This window comes from Ptychodera flava, chromosome 21 (genome assembly GCF_041260155.1).
Source record: "Ptychodera flava strain L36383 chromosome 21, AS_Pfla_20210202, whole genome shotgun sequence".
Taxonomy (NCBI): domain Eukaryota; kingdom Metazoa; phylum Hemichordata; class Enteropneusta; family Ptychoderidae; genus Ptychodera; species Ptychodera flava.
In genome coordinates, this window is record NC_091948.1 from 1,331,089 (window position 1) to 1,346,329 (window position 15,241).

General features: G+C 34.5%; 1 protein-coding gene across 3 annotated transcripts in view; it reads right to left on the bottom strand.

Annotated features, from left to right (window-relative positions):
• Positions 1 to 15,241, bottom strand: part of LOC139121063 (semaphorin-3D-like) — a 138,179-nt gene that overhangs the window by 60,951 nt on the left and 61,987 nt on the right. For all 3 annotated transcript variants that reach the window (XR_011549216.1, XM_070685683.1, XM_070685682.1), the window contains 2 exons: positions 8,802 to 8,856; positions 3,798 to 3,941 (listed from right to left, as the gene is read on the bottom strand). Coding sequence is in view for 2 of the 3 variants with exons in the window: in XM_070685683.1 (XP_070541784.1) it covers positions 3,798 to 3,896 (99 nt within the window). In the remaining variant the exon portion in view is untranslated. The remainder of the gene's footprint in view (positions 1 to 3,797; positions 3,942 to 8,801; positions 8,857 to 15,241) is intronic.

Sequence of the window (15,241 nt, forward strand, 5' to 3'; positions counted from 1 at the left end):
CAAGATATTTGAGTGGATAGACGCCTCACAAACGGACATACATACATACATACATACATACATACAGCATACATACAGACTGATGGTGGACGCTGGACGGATACCCATCCCGATAGCTTCTATAGCTATATTAGTCTATAATAGCTAATAAACGAGAGTTAATTACACTCTAATTAAAGTAAACAAGACTTGCTTAAATCAAGATTTACGTCATGAAAAACTGCATATCTGTCAGGTTATAAAGAATCTTAAGCTGCTTTTCTTTATAAGTATTTCATCCTATTAACCAAGCACATTTTAACTTTAAAATTAAGAGTGTAAGTTTTGTTGAATAAGTTGAGACTGTACGTACTCAGAGAAAGCACACTGAAGAGACAAATATTGAAACTTAAGAAGTTCAAGGTCATCAAAAGCATTATAAGGAATCATGTAACACTTTCATTGCACTGTTTACACAGATTGCATAACTGCTATAAATAGCACACGGGGAATCTTACAGCCTAGCTTTACCATAAAAACCCTATCACTTTGACCACTCTTTTAATTGACCACTCTATTTTTTTCTCAAAAAGTAATTTTATTTTATCCTTACCAAGTCAACCATAAATGGAAATTAGAACTTTCTCTATCTCTATTTATTTGACCACCCTATCATGACAAACTATTAGATAACATACAGGGCACAATAAATGACGGTTCAGAATATGTCAAAGTTGGGATTCAGGAACGTTGCCTTTACGTGTTTTAATCCTCCAAGATGGTAAGCATTTCTCTATGAACTGTCAAAAAAAAGTTGAACTTTCTGATAATTCTTCACTAAAATTATTTTGGCTTTGATGATTTCCTAATTAATTCAATTATTTAAAATCACATTAATTATTTTTTTCTGGGTGAATTGATAGGGTTTATACAGTACAAGAATTACATACAATGTAAATCAAAGTTTGACCACAAATGACAAAAAAATTCCTTAAAAATACACATTTGCATATTTCATCACAATTTTAACAAATCTAAGTTGGGTTATCCCTAGGGACCTGTCTACCAAATAACAAAGCTGTCTGACCATCCGTTATGAAGAAGCTTTTTACCAAAAACGCCTTTTTTGGCATTAATTTGCCTATTTTCAACAATATCAAAAAATTAAAAAAAAAACTTTCTCAAAATCATATTTTTCATCTACACAACAAATATCAAATCAGTAAGTACTGTGGTTCTCAAGATATTTGAGTGGACGGACGCCTCACAAACGGACATACATACATACATACATACATACATACATACATAGAGACTGACGACGGACGCCGAACGGATACCCATCCCAATAGCTTCTATAGACCATAGTCTACAGTAGCTAAAAAGCAATCAAATTTCCCCTAAGTCAACGCATATGACAACATTTGGCACATTTCAAAGCAGCTCGGTCAGACATGGCCGAAACAAACTTTCACATCTAATCATTATGGCCTGATATTAATTGACAGAAAGCAATGTGTTAATGGTTGTGTGTTAAAATTTTGTTGACAGTGTGAAATAGGTTGAAAACTGTTCTCCGCAGTTTGCAGAATACCATCAGATATCGCAACCACTAGAGTTCCATCTTCACACAGCCTAGCTGTAACTTTTCATTGTGTCCGGCCTAATTGAAAACTCATGGAGTACGGGCTACATGTGGCACCTGCCTACAATGTACATAGCAGACTGCCTAGGCTGGATAGGCCTAGTTGAACAATTCCTCTGAACTTCTGTACGATCTGCACAGTACAACTGCCAACATGGGAATGGCTTATTGCCACAAAAACATGTGTAGTTCTATCTCAAGGCATTGGAATTTCCCGTGTTTCTGCTGTACGCTAACAGTCATGCTATTTAGTGGCAGCCATGCTATTTAGAGGCCAGAATACATGTTTTTTTAAAAATACCGCAATTATACGGTGTCGCTAACATTTGATCAGAATTGGTACATACCAGGACCAAAGATCAACAATAAATGTTGTTTCTATCTGTTCAGGGCAGGAAAATTCTACGTTGATGTTATGACAATGATTTCTGCACAGTACAACCAGAAAAACAACAAGAAGTATTTAAACCAGAAAAACAAGAATGACAGAAGTTGGACATACTGCTACAGAGAAATAGATGTTTTGATCAAAAACAGGCAAAAATTGTCCTAAAAACACAAATATTGAAATTTCACCACATTTTTTGCAAACAGCTTCTCAGCTTGTCAAAAGATGATCTGCAACATTTTGCGAAATCTATCAGCAATATAAATCACTGGGCCATAAGTATGTTGTAGTTACAGCACGCAATCTTATTTGCGCTAGTGATATGGATGTACATTGTATCCTCAGACAGTGTCGAACTAAAAAAAATTATAAATCTGAAAATTTACTCAGTAAAAAAAAATTAGCACAGCTTTTCTCATTTGGAAAAAATTTTTTTTAGAAATTTACAATTGTAAAAAAAATGTTCACAATTTCATTGTGACCACCCCCTCCCAAGATCTAATGGTCCGTCCCTTAGTTTGAGCAGGTCTGTTAATATGTAACAGTTCATAAACAATGACAGGAAATGACTAAAGGTCAGTGGAGTATCCTGTTTCAGCCATTGGCATGCCACCACTCCTGAACATTTGCAGAATTTCCCTTTTTCTTACCTCATTTGCACATTTTTGACACTGACGTGTTCATTTGAACGACGTCACATCTCAACCCCTGCATCTACCTGTACACCAAATACTGAGATGGTAGCTTAGGCGGTATGGCAGCTTTTGCGTGTGACGGACATACATCTGCACATACTGTACATACCCACAAAAATACAGACGCCACCGACTCACCATATAAGCTCTTGTTGGTATTTATATAAACACCAAAGATGAGCTAAAAAATCACAAAATATTATGAGATCGTCAGGCAGACTTCAAATTTTTGGCAGATACTTATCAAAGTATCCTCTTTCATTGTGTGTCAAAATTTTACAGTATAATTTTTGCACAATGCTCAGTTTAAAAATTAAAGTTGAAGTGGTCGAGTGAGCTCTAAAACAATTAGATCCTCTGTATTTTAGAAGCAGCAGAAAATCCTGCCAGATTTTCATGAAATAAAACACTTTGGTATGTCTTTTAAGTATACTAATCCTCGACTTGTGAAAAATCAGCAATGTCCAACACGTAAAACCTTCTGAAATGATGCGAGGAAAATAACCAATGGATGTTTTTTGGTTTAATTCACAGTGTTAGAATGACTGCGCGCTGACAGTCGTCATGTTTGAAACAGACTCCAGGTAAAATGACATGCAAATGAACCCTTGGCTCTCTGGCTGATACCGTGTACCTCAACATCGCTTTAGGCATAGAAAAACAAATTTTCATGATATCAAAAAACATATCTAGAGAACAATCATCAGAATTTATTATGGCTGGCCCTATAACTGCTGTTTTATCTAAATTTATGAGCACCACTTTTATGAGTAACTGTAAAGTTTATGAGAATTTCTTTCAATGGTTTCAATGGTGACCTATGACATCATACGGACATTTTTTTCTGAGCCCAGTTCAAAGGGTTAAATCACCAATACTACTATGGTTTCCAGCATATTGCATACCATGGCAGTCAGCAGCACCGTGATATGAGTGCAAGCTCTATCATCCTGAGTACCTGTAAGTCTACTATAAGTAACAGTATAAAACTTGTTTGCTTTGTGAGGACTACTGTCCCTGCAAATTTCGAGCAGATCATCAGCATATTACTCCAGCTACCATTTAGAGATGATGAGTTTGGATCACCTACCTGCCCTGGGTTTGGTGTCAAACCTGGTGTTACTTCCTTCCATACTTTCCCCACACTCTCTTGATCCCAGTAATCACCACTATTAAATATATCACTCATTTTTTCACATCGTAGACACACAAAGCAGGCATACTAACTCCATTCCTGAAAAGCAATATTTTAACATGTAAATTTCCCTGTGACCAAGTAGATTCTCAACATCATATCTATACAAGTACATTTGTACTGTACTGATCGGGAGCTCCTCATTTAATAACGATGCAGTCATCACATAATAAAGATTATAATAATTATATAACTATGCACGGTATGATGGTGAAATCCAAACGTTGAGTCTTCTTACCCTCATTTATCACATAAACATGCAAAGTTTGTCATATCTTGACAAAAAATATAGGGTCTTAATCTTTTGGCTGCTTTACATCACAACAGTCTGTAGCTGCATCTATGTCATCAATTTTGTGTGTTGAACTTTTCTTGCATGGATTTTCAATGTACTCTTGATAATGTAAATAAACAACATGTATAGCGGCTCATTACTCCCGCAATCATAGTATCCGATGTGAAAATTTCAAAACATCAGTCATAATTATTAAAGTCTGACAAAATGCATCCACTTGGGAAATTTTGAGTCCTTTTTAGTATTCATATTATTATATTTTGACCCCAAGGTTGCCTGAACTTTGCACAGAGTAATTACATGCAGAAGACAAACAGTTTCCACTGCAATAAAAAGGGTCAAGTAGCCTAACACTTTTACATTCTTAAGGAATTACATGAATAATTTTCTGCAACAATGAACTAGAAGCTGGTTGCATTACCATGAGTATCTTACGCATTGCAACCAGGGCCATGAGCAGCCGGCTGGACGATGTACAATACTCATGCTGTCGAGATTCAGTCGATTGTTATTCTCCAAACTTTGTCTGAGGTTAATTTCCTGGCCTATGCTAGCTTTGAGATAATGTATAACTTTATATATATGGCGATATATGGCGATATATGGCGGGTGCCACATGTGGGGCAGGATGCGCTTACTATTTTCGAAACACCTGACATCACTTCTTGGTCTTGACCAGAGAGCCATATATCTTTCTTTCATTGAATTTGACTTTGTTTGTGTACCGTCTATTTACTGTCTGTTCTGTGCTGTTTTGTGTCTATGTTTACAACTATTGTCTTACGAATTTTGACCTAGTGTTATTGGATAATGGATTGGTATGATTGCGATTATTTTAAGGAAGGTATGTGTACACTGTAAACTGAGAGATCATCTGGAATTTGCTCTGTACACAAACATAAAGTGTTCTTTGCTCACGTCACCAACAACTGAGAATGATTGACAATTTTTCCAGAGTAGTTAGTGATATTTTTCAAAAAAGTGTGGAATTGTTATGATGGTAAACTACTTGTGGTCTGCAAAATATAATGAATTGTTGGCTGGTGCATATGGTAAGTATATTTGTTCCTTTATATTTTTCTTTGTTCAGCTCAGAAAGTACATAATGTGACAGTGTCACCACTCGTCTACGACTCATTATAACACTGTCATTATGTACCTGATATTTTCTTCACTGAACAAAGAATCATATAGAATACTTAGAATTCATATTGTAAGTATAAATACATATAATAAGAATTCATAACATATACATTATTAACTCATCATGGGAATGAGGGAAAAAAATTTTCTGTATTTGAATTTTCAAGCAAAAAAAGTCACTACAGTACAAATCATAAAAGATGCCCACATGTAATATATTTATATGACAAGCCTGCTTCCTTCAGTGACCTCTTGTCCTGAATACCGGGTATGAAGAATGCCAAAATATACAAAATACCGTCAAGGACAGTGTGCTCACATTCGGTTGAATTGGTCCATTCAAGAAATATTCAAACCAGAAAAACAAGAATGACAAAAGCAAATAAGGTCTGCAACTTAGGTACTGGAGGTCATCTTTAGGAACATGCATATCAACTTCTATAGCAATGGGACAAGCAGATCCTACACACATAAGCAAATGTCAACAACCAGATATGAACTGTAAATGCTCACATGTTTCATTATATATTGCAGTTATGTGTAAATTTGAGCGTTTGCTACATGTTTGCAACTTCATTGAAAGTATTATGATCAACATAATGAACAATATTCACCACAGATTAACTCTATAGGTCATTAAGTATTCAAATACGCAATTAGCTGAAATAGAAATAATTAATTTCTTTGACTGCTGTCACTGTATCACCTCTTTATATAGCAAGTGTAATTGCCTCTTGTCAAGTCCTTCAAACTAAATATTCCAAACTTTCAAAGCTCAATAGATATGCAAACTATAAATTAGCTGACATGAAATGACTTCCAATATTGGTATAACCTGGTATAATCATCAATGTACATAGCATGTTATGCCAACTTTGATCAAATAAATCCAAGTATATATCCCTAATTAGGAAAGCTCATTAAATACACAAATTAGGAATTGGCTGAAGCAAAAATGCTTAATGCCTTTCAATAATGTTAGCCTACATAATGGTATCTTTAATGTACATAGCAAGTTTCATCAATTTTGGTCATGTAAATTCAAATATATATCCCTAATTTCAAAAATTCATTAAATATGCAAATTAGGAGCTGCATGAAGTAAAAATGCTTAATGACTTTCAATAACATCGTATCATAGTATCTTTAATGTACATAGCAAGTTTCGTCAACTTTGGTCTAGTCAATACAGATAAATATCCCTGATTATGAAAGTTCATTAAATATGCAAATAAGGAATTGGCTAAAGTTCAAATGCTTAATGACTTTCAATAATGTTCTTTCATAGTATCTTTAATGTACATAGCCAGTTTCGTCAACTTTGATCTCGTCAATTTAGATAAATACCCCTAATTAGGAAAGTTCATAAAATATGGAATCTGGAATTATGCTGCATCACAATTTCTCATCAGCTGGCTGAAGTAAAAATGCTTAATGACATTTAACAATGTTCTATCATAGTATCTTCAATATGGATACCAAGTTTTGTCAATTTTGATTGAGTAAATTCAGATATATATCCCTAATTAAGAAATTTCATTAAATATGCAAATTAGTAATTATCTTTCACTTCACCCCTTAATAACTTTCACAGCTGATATATCTTGATGTGATCAACATTTGTAGCAAATCTCATCAAATTGTGTGCAGTCGTTCTCAATATATATCCGATTTTTTTCTAAAATCATTAATTATGCATATGAGCAAAAAGTAAGCAAGCCACATCCACCAAAAACTAATCAGTTCTCGCCATTTGCAAACTAAATCTATGTACCAGATTGATTCTGATCTGATGAGGCTTTTGAGATATCGGGCCCACGGACAGACAGACGGACAGACAAACAGACATCGCTGCGACATATGCTCATGTGTGTCAACACGTGAGCAAAAAAAATTAGCGAGAGAAGGCTTGACAAAAAGAAAAGGTTGGAAGAGTGGGGAAAAAATAAAGAGTGGGAAAAAATGTACAAAGGATCTGGTAAAAAGTACTGCTACCTCATCAATCTTCTAGACCCTACCCCCTCCTGAATATCAAATGTTCCATCCCTTGGTTGACCATGTTTACATAAGGCCAGATGGCAGGAAATGTATTTACAACCTTGGGGATTTTTTAATTAATGCTATGAGTGCTATCATTCGAATGTAAACAGCACTTAAATTAGTTACAGATAGTGAAATGCCTTCCACTGTGGGGGATGATTACGACATCTGGAATTATCCTGGATCCAAATTTCTCATCAGTTCTTGTGTGTCTTACATGGAAAAGTTGCAAAAATTGATCTGCAATGAAAAAATTTACCTCAGCTTTGTTTTCTGGATCAAATTTTACTACAAATTGATACCAAATATGACAAAATTATGTTCACAGCCTTCAAAACTGTCTCACAACATATCCTGGGTTGGTGTAGGTCATTTAAGGTCACAAACTGAGAAAATTACCTAAAATATACAAATTTGGGGGTTTCCCAACACTTTGAGCAGAAAATTTATCTAATAACATCCCTCGGGACTTTTGTACCAAATTACAAAGCTATCAAACAAGTAATTTGAGAACAAGTTTTCTTGACCAAAAATAACAAAATTGTCTTAAAAATACAAATTTGTATATTTCAGGACAACTTCCACATATCTAACTGTTGTCATCCTTGGACATCTGTACACCAAATATAAAAGCTGTCTGTCCAGGGGCTTTAAAAAGAAAATATTTTTTACGATTTTTTTGACCAAAAATGACAAAAATTGCCCCAAAGCAGTAATTTTTCCAATTTTGTCGTAATTTCAACAAATTAGAACGGTAACTCCCTGCAAACATCGAACCCAAATTTGAGAAAAATTGGGCTGGCGGTTTCAGAAAAGAAGCATTTTTACTTAAAATGAGAAAAATTATCAAAAATTCGGCAAAAATACAAAATTCAAGATATATTCACGATACTCATAAAACTGTATAAGGTTTACCTAAGGTACTTGCGCACAAATTTTCAAAGCAATCAAAGTAGTGGTTCTTGAGTTATTAATTTTTGACCATTTCTATTTTTTAAGCTCATTTGCATAATTTTGGCCAGCAAAATTCATTTGAACAAAATCCTATCTATAGCCCAGGATGCATCAACACACCAAATGCCAAGCTGAAAAGTGCAGCAGTTTGCGAGTTTTTGATGTTGACGGACATAATATAGGGTATGTACACACATACATACATAACATACATACATACATACAGACACCACCAACTTCAGCTTATACGATAACCTCACATTGGTATACCAAATGTGAGCTAACAAGTGATATTTTTGATGTGGCACTACTGTTTGAGACAAATACCTTACATTCCTGCAGCAACTTTATCTGCAATATTGAAGATGAGTTGAATGTAGCCACCCTTTGCAAGGAAAGGGTACAAAAATGGTGATACTGGTTCTCTTCAAACTGCTTGAAATGGGTGATAATTGTATACTACTCACCTTTGCCCAGAAAATATCGCATACACAAAATCATTGCCAATCTTGACTGAATCCTCTGGAACAGAAAATTTGATCGTTAGAATATTTACATTTTGTATACCAGGGTATTCATCAAAGTAATTGTTATGAACATATAGAAATGGGCAAAAATAGAATTTTCCTATGATGGGTACAGTGCATTTTACTGACTCTATAAAATGAAGCAAGAAAAAAGCATCAAGGACACTTTGCTCACATTTGGTACAGGTGGCAACCCATAGTGAGTGTACGTATAATACTTACTAGCTTTTGTGGTGGACTTTACCTTGTAATATATTATAGCTTTGTCAATACCAGTGAATTTTTTCAAACCCCGTGGTTATTTCTGATAATGTATCCAATTATCAATACAAGGTTTCTGTTTCTTAACGAATATTAGGAGTGGGCATTTAAAAAGGAGGGAAATTATAAAGGTTAATGATGTAATACATAAAATGATAAATCTTGATTATGGTGCACAATATCGATAATAATGCCTTACTGTATGATTTATCAAAATTATTATTGTTAAAGTTATTACATTTTTGGGGGGGTACTGATAGAAGTTCGGCTTTATTGAAAAATTAACTTTAAAAAGACAATTAAAAGACTGAAGAGTTTGATTATGGTAGTTTTCTTTTGGAGGATGTGGTGGCCCTCAAAAGGGCTGTTTGGTATGTGTACCATAGAAGTACGACAGACGGTGATCGTAATCTGACTACTCAACTTTTGATGAACAGAGCTGACCTCAATTGTGGCCAGAAGTGTGACAGCTGTGCTGAAAAAGGGTTGCGACTTATAATGCATACAAGCCATAAATCACTTGCTTACACAATCCAAGCTGCTTGCTGCAAACACCATCCTCTATAAGATTTTTTCAAAAGTCAACAAATTTGGTTATCACTGTTGTGAATGTATAGGGCTTCCAAGAGTGGCGGACGGATCATTAATATTTATAAGCTTTAATATCCCTAAAATTGTAGCATATTCCCTCATGCTTAAATATTCTGTATATTTGTTTGTACATATTCTGTATGTTTGCTTTCTTAGGGCTTAATGTACATTCAAACATAAAAATTAACAACAGCCAGCCATTCCCACTGTACCTTCAAGGGATTTTTTCATTTTTCACTGAACTGTCTACACCACACAAACCAAGAAACATAGGGCCAAAGTCCCTGAAGCTACTATAGACATGGATACAAAATTAAGTATTTCCTGACTGTATGAAATTATCTCACTAAGGTCATCCTAGGGACCAGTAAACCAAATATTGCTGTCTGACCAGCGGTTTTGAAAAAACAAGCGGCTCAACAGTTGACAGAGCTCTGCTGTGCTATGTAGAGAATAACCTTTTGTGACACATGTATTGATGAGGAAGGTGGATATCTTTGATAGCTCATTTCAGGATGGCCTGACCAAAAATAGAAAAAAAATTCCGTAAAAATACAGATTTGCATATATTTCATCACAATTTGAACAAATCTAAGTTGGGTTATCCCTAGGGACCTGTATACCAAATAACAAAGCTGTCTGACCAGTGGTTAAGAAGAAGATTTTTTACCAAAAACGCCTTTTTTGGTGCTAATTTGCATATTTTCAACAATATCAAAAATTAAACAGAGGGCCAAAGTCCCTGAAGCTACTATAGACATGGATACAAAATTAAGTATTTCCTGACTGTATGAAATTATCTCACTAAGGTCATCCCAGGGACATGTAAACCAAATATTAAAGCTGTCTGACCAGCAGTTTTGAAAAAACAAGCGGCTCAACAGTTGACAGAGCTCTGCTGTGTTATGTAGAGAATAACCTTTTGTGACACATGTATTGATGAAGAAGGTGGATATCTTTGATAACTCATTTCAGGATGGCCTGACCAAAAATGGAAAAAATTCCGTAAAAATACAGATTTGCATATTTCATCAGACTATATTAGTCTATAATAGCAAATAAACGAGAGTTAATTACATTCTAATTAAAGTAAACAAGACTTGCTTAAATCAAGATTTACGTCATAAAAAAACAGCATATCTGTCAGGTTATAAAGAATCTTGAGCTGATTATCTTTTAATATCAGTATTTTCATCCTATTAACCAAGCACATTTTAACTTTCAAATTAACATTGTAAGTAAGTTCTGTCAAATAAGTTGAGACTGTACGTACTCAGAGAAAGCACACTGAAAAGACAAATGTTTGAAACTTAAGAAGTTCAAGGTCATCAAAAGCATTATAAGGAATCATGTTACACTTTCATTGCACTGTTTACACAGATTGCATAACTGCTATAAATAGCACATGAGGAATCTTACAGCCCAGCTTTACCATAAAAACCCTATCACTTTGACCACTCTTTTAATTGACCACTCTATTTTTTACCTCAAAAAGTAATCTTATTTTGTCCTTACCAAGTCAACCATAAATGGAAATTAGAACTTTCTCTATCTCTATTTATTTGCCACCCTATCATGACAAACTATTATGAGCAATTTCTTTAGGATAACATAAATGGTGGTTCAGAATATATCAAAGTTGGGATTCAGGAGAGTTGCCTTTACATGTTTTAATCCTCAATTCACTATGAACTGTCAAAAAAAGTTGAACTTTCTGATAATTCCACACTATAATTATTTTGGCTTTGATGATTTCCTAATTAATTCAATTATTTAAAATCATATTCATTATTTTTTTCTGGGTGAATTGATAGGGTTTATACAGTACAAGAATTACATACAATGTAAGTCAAACTTTGACCAAAAATGACAAAAAAATTCCTTAAAAATACACATTTGCATATTTCATCACAATTTGAACAAATCTAAGTTGGGTTATCCCTAGGGACCTGTATACCAAATAACAAAGCTGTCTGACCAGCGGTTATGAAGAAGATTTTTTACCAAAAACACCTTTTTGGCATTAATATGCCTATTTTCAACAATGTCAAAAAATTAAAAAAATTATTCTCAAAATCATATTTTTCATCTACACAACAAATATCAAATCAGTAAGTACTGCGGTTCTCAAGATATTTGAGTGGACGGACGCCTCACAAACGGACATACATACCACATACATACATACATACATACATACAGACTGACGCCGGACGCCGGACGGATACCCATCCCAATAGCTTCTATAGACTATAGTCTATAGTAGCTAATAAAACAGTTTCTCAAAATCATATATTTTATTCACACAACAAATATCAAATCAGTAAGTACTGCAGTTCTCAAGATATTTGAGTGGACGGATGCCTCACAAATGGACATACATACATACATACATACATACATACATACATACTGACAGTGCACGCCGGACAGATACCCATCCCAATAGCTTCTATAGACTATATTAGTCTATAGTAGCTAATAAACGAGAGTTAATTACATTCTAATTAAAGTAAACAAGACTTGCTTAAATCAAGATTTTTGTCATAAAAAAACAGCATATCTGTCAGGTTATAAAGAATCTTAAGCTGGTTATCTTTTTATCAGTATTTTCATCCTATTAACCAAGCACATTTTAACTTTCAAATTAACATTGTAAGTAAGTTCTGTTGAATAAGTTGAGACTGTACGTACTCAGAGAAAGCACACTGAAGAGACAAATGTTTGAAACTTAAGAAGTTCAAGGTCATCAAAAGCATCATGTAATACTTTCATTGCACTGTTTACACAGATTGCACAATTGATATAAATAGCACATGAGGAATCTTACAGTCCAGCTGTACCATAAAACCCTATCACTTTGACCACTCTTTTAATTGACCACTCTATTTTTTCCCCCAAAAAGTAATTTTATTTTATCCTTACCAAGTCAACCATAAATGGAAATTAGAACTTTCTCTATCTCTATTTATTTGACCACCCTATCATGACAAACTATTTTGAGCAATTTTTTTAAAATAACATACGGGGCATAATAAATGACGGTTCAGAATATGTCAAAGTTGGGATTCAGGAAAGTTGCCTTTACATGTTTTAGTCCTCCAAGATGGTAAGCATTTCACTATGAACTGTCAAAAAAAGTTGGATTTTCTGATAATTCTACACTAAAATTAGTTTGGCTTTGATGATTCCCTAATTAATTCAATTATTGAAAATCATATTAATGATTTTTTTCTGGATGAATTGATAGGGTTTATACAGTACAAGAATAAAACACAATGTAAGTCAAATTTTGATCAAAAATGACAAAAAATTCCTTAAAAATACAGATTTGCATATTTCATCACAATTTGAACAAACCTAAGTTGGGTTATCCCTAGGGACCTGTATACTAAATAACAAAGCTGTCTGCCCAGCGGTTATGAAGAAGATTTTTTACCAAAAACGCCTTTTTTGGCATTAATTTGCCTATTTTCAACATTATCAAAAATTAAAAAAACTAGTTTCTCAAAATCTTATTTATCATCTACACAACAAATATCAAATCAGTAAGTACTGCGGTTCTCAAGATATTTGAGTGGACGGACGCCTCACAAACGGACATACATACATACATACATACATACATACATACATACATACATACATACATACAGACTGAGGATGGACGCCGGACGGATACCCATCCCAATAGCTTCTATAGACTATAGTCTATAGTAGCTAAAAAAATCTATTGTAGTTATAAAAGAATGGTTTGTAGCTTCTTAAAAAAATACCGCAATTATACGGTGTCGCTCACATTTGATCAAAATTGGTATATACCAGTATGGGTACCAAAGATCAACAATAAATGTTGTTTCTATCTGTTCAGTGCAGGAAAATTCTAAGTTGATGTTATGACAATGATTTCTGCACAGTACAACCAGAAAAAAAACACCGCAATTATACGGTGTCGCTCAAATTTGATCAGAATTGGTACATACCAGTATGGGTTAACAAAGATCAACAATAAATGTTGTTTCTATCTGTTCAGCGCAGGAAAATTCTACGTTGATGTTATGACAATGATTTCTGCACAGTACAACCAGAAAAACAACAAGAAATATTTAAACCGAAAAACAAGAATGACAAAAGTAATTAAGGTCTGAAATTTTAGGTACTGGAGGTCAACTTTAGCAACATGCATAGCTGAAAGGCAGCTAGCCCCTCTTAGTTGACCATAGACGCTCTTCCTCCCCTCTACTGACGATCTTCCTCCCCTCTACTGACGGTCTTCCTCTCCTCTACTGTCTATGGTTTGGAGAGTTCTGTTAATATGTAACAGTTCATAAACAACTCCCCTCTACTGAAGGTCTTCCTCCCCTTTACTATCTATGGTTTGGGCAGTTCTGTTAATATGTAACAGTTCATAAACAATGACAGGAAATGACTCAAGATAAGTGGAGTTTGCCTGTCACTCCTGCACACATGCAGAAATTCCCTTTTTCTTACCTCATTTGCACATTTTTGACACTGATGTGTTCATTTGAACAAATTCACATCTCAACCCCTACGTCTACCTGTACACCAAATACTGAGACGGTAGCTTTGGCAGTATGGGAGCCTTTGTGTGTGACGGACATACATCCGCACATACCCACAAATATACAGACATGCAAATCAATTCAGCTTATACGATAACCTCACATTGGTATACCAAATGTGAGTAACAATAGCGTCAATGACACTGTCTCCCATCCTGGACTATTTAGTGTTTGTTCTCTGGTCAGATATTTGAACATGTGTGAAAGGGATAAAGTGCATGAAGTGAAAATACTTAAATGTAATGTACTGGAGACCGTGAAATATGTTTAATGTATTTATTGAGAATATAAAATGGAAAAAATACAGAATTAGATATATCGAATACTGTGATACAACCATTAACTCAACAAGTCATTTACAATGACATAGTCCCCACTTGTAATAGGAGTATTAGTCTTGATGGGGCAGGAAAATGTGGTCATTAAGAGGTATCACTGGAGTGTATATGTTGAGATCTATGGGCACATAGGTCTATGTCGTTGTTCCCAATTTGAAACACATGAGGCATGTCTAAGTTATGGTTCTAAATCGGGAAAAAAAGATCAGACCTCTAGCAGTATTGGCCAGCCAAGAAATACATATGCGCATTATAAATGAGGTACAAGATGTGACATCTTAAGGTCTTATATCCTATCAAAATTGGAGGGTATAGAACTTGTGGTTACTGAGATATGCATATATATGTATAATCAAGGTCAAAGGTCATCGAGCTCACATGACATTTTGAAAAAAAAAAATTATATTGCTAATTAATCCCTATATGCCAAAAAATCAGATCTCTAGCTCTATTCGCTTGCCCAGAATTAGATGTGTACATAATTAATGAGGTAAAGCGTGTGTTGTCATCAGGTCTCCCATCCTACTAAATACAAAGGACATAGCACTTGTGGTTACTCATTTATTGACATAAACATATATTTTAGGTAAAAGGTCATTGAGGTCAC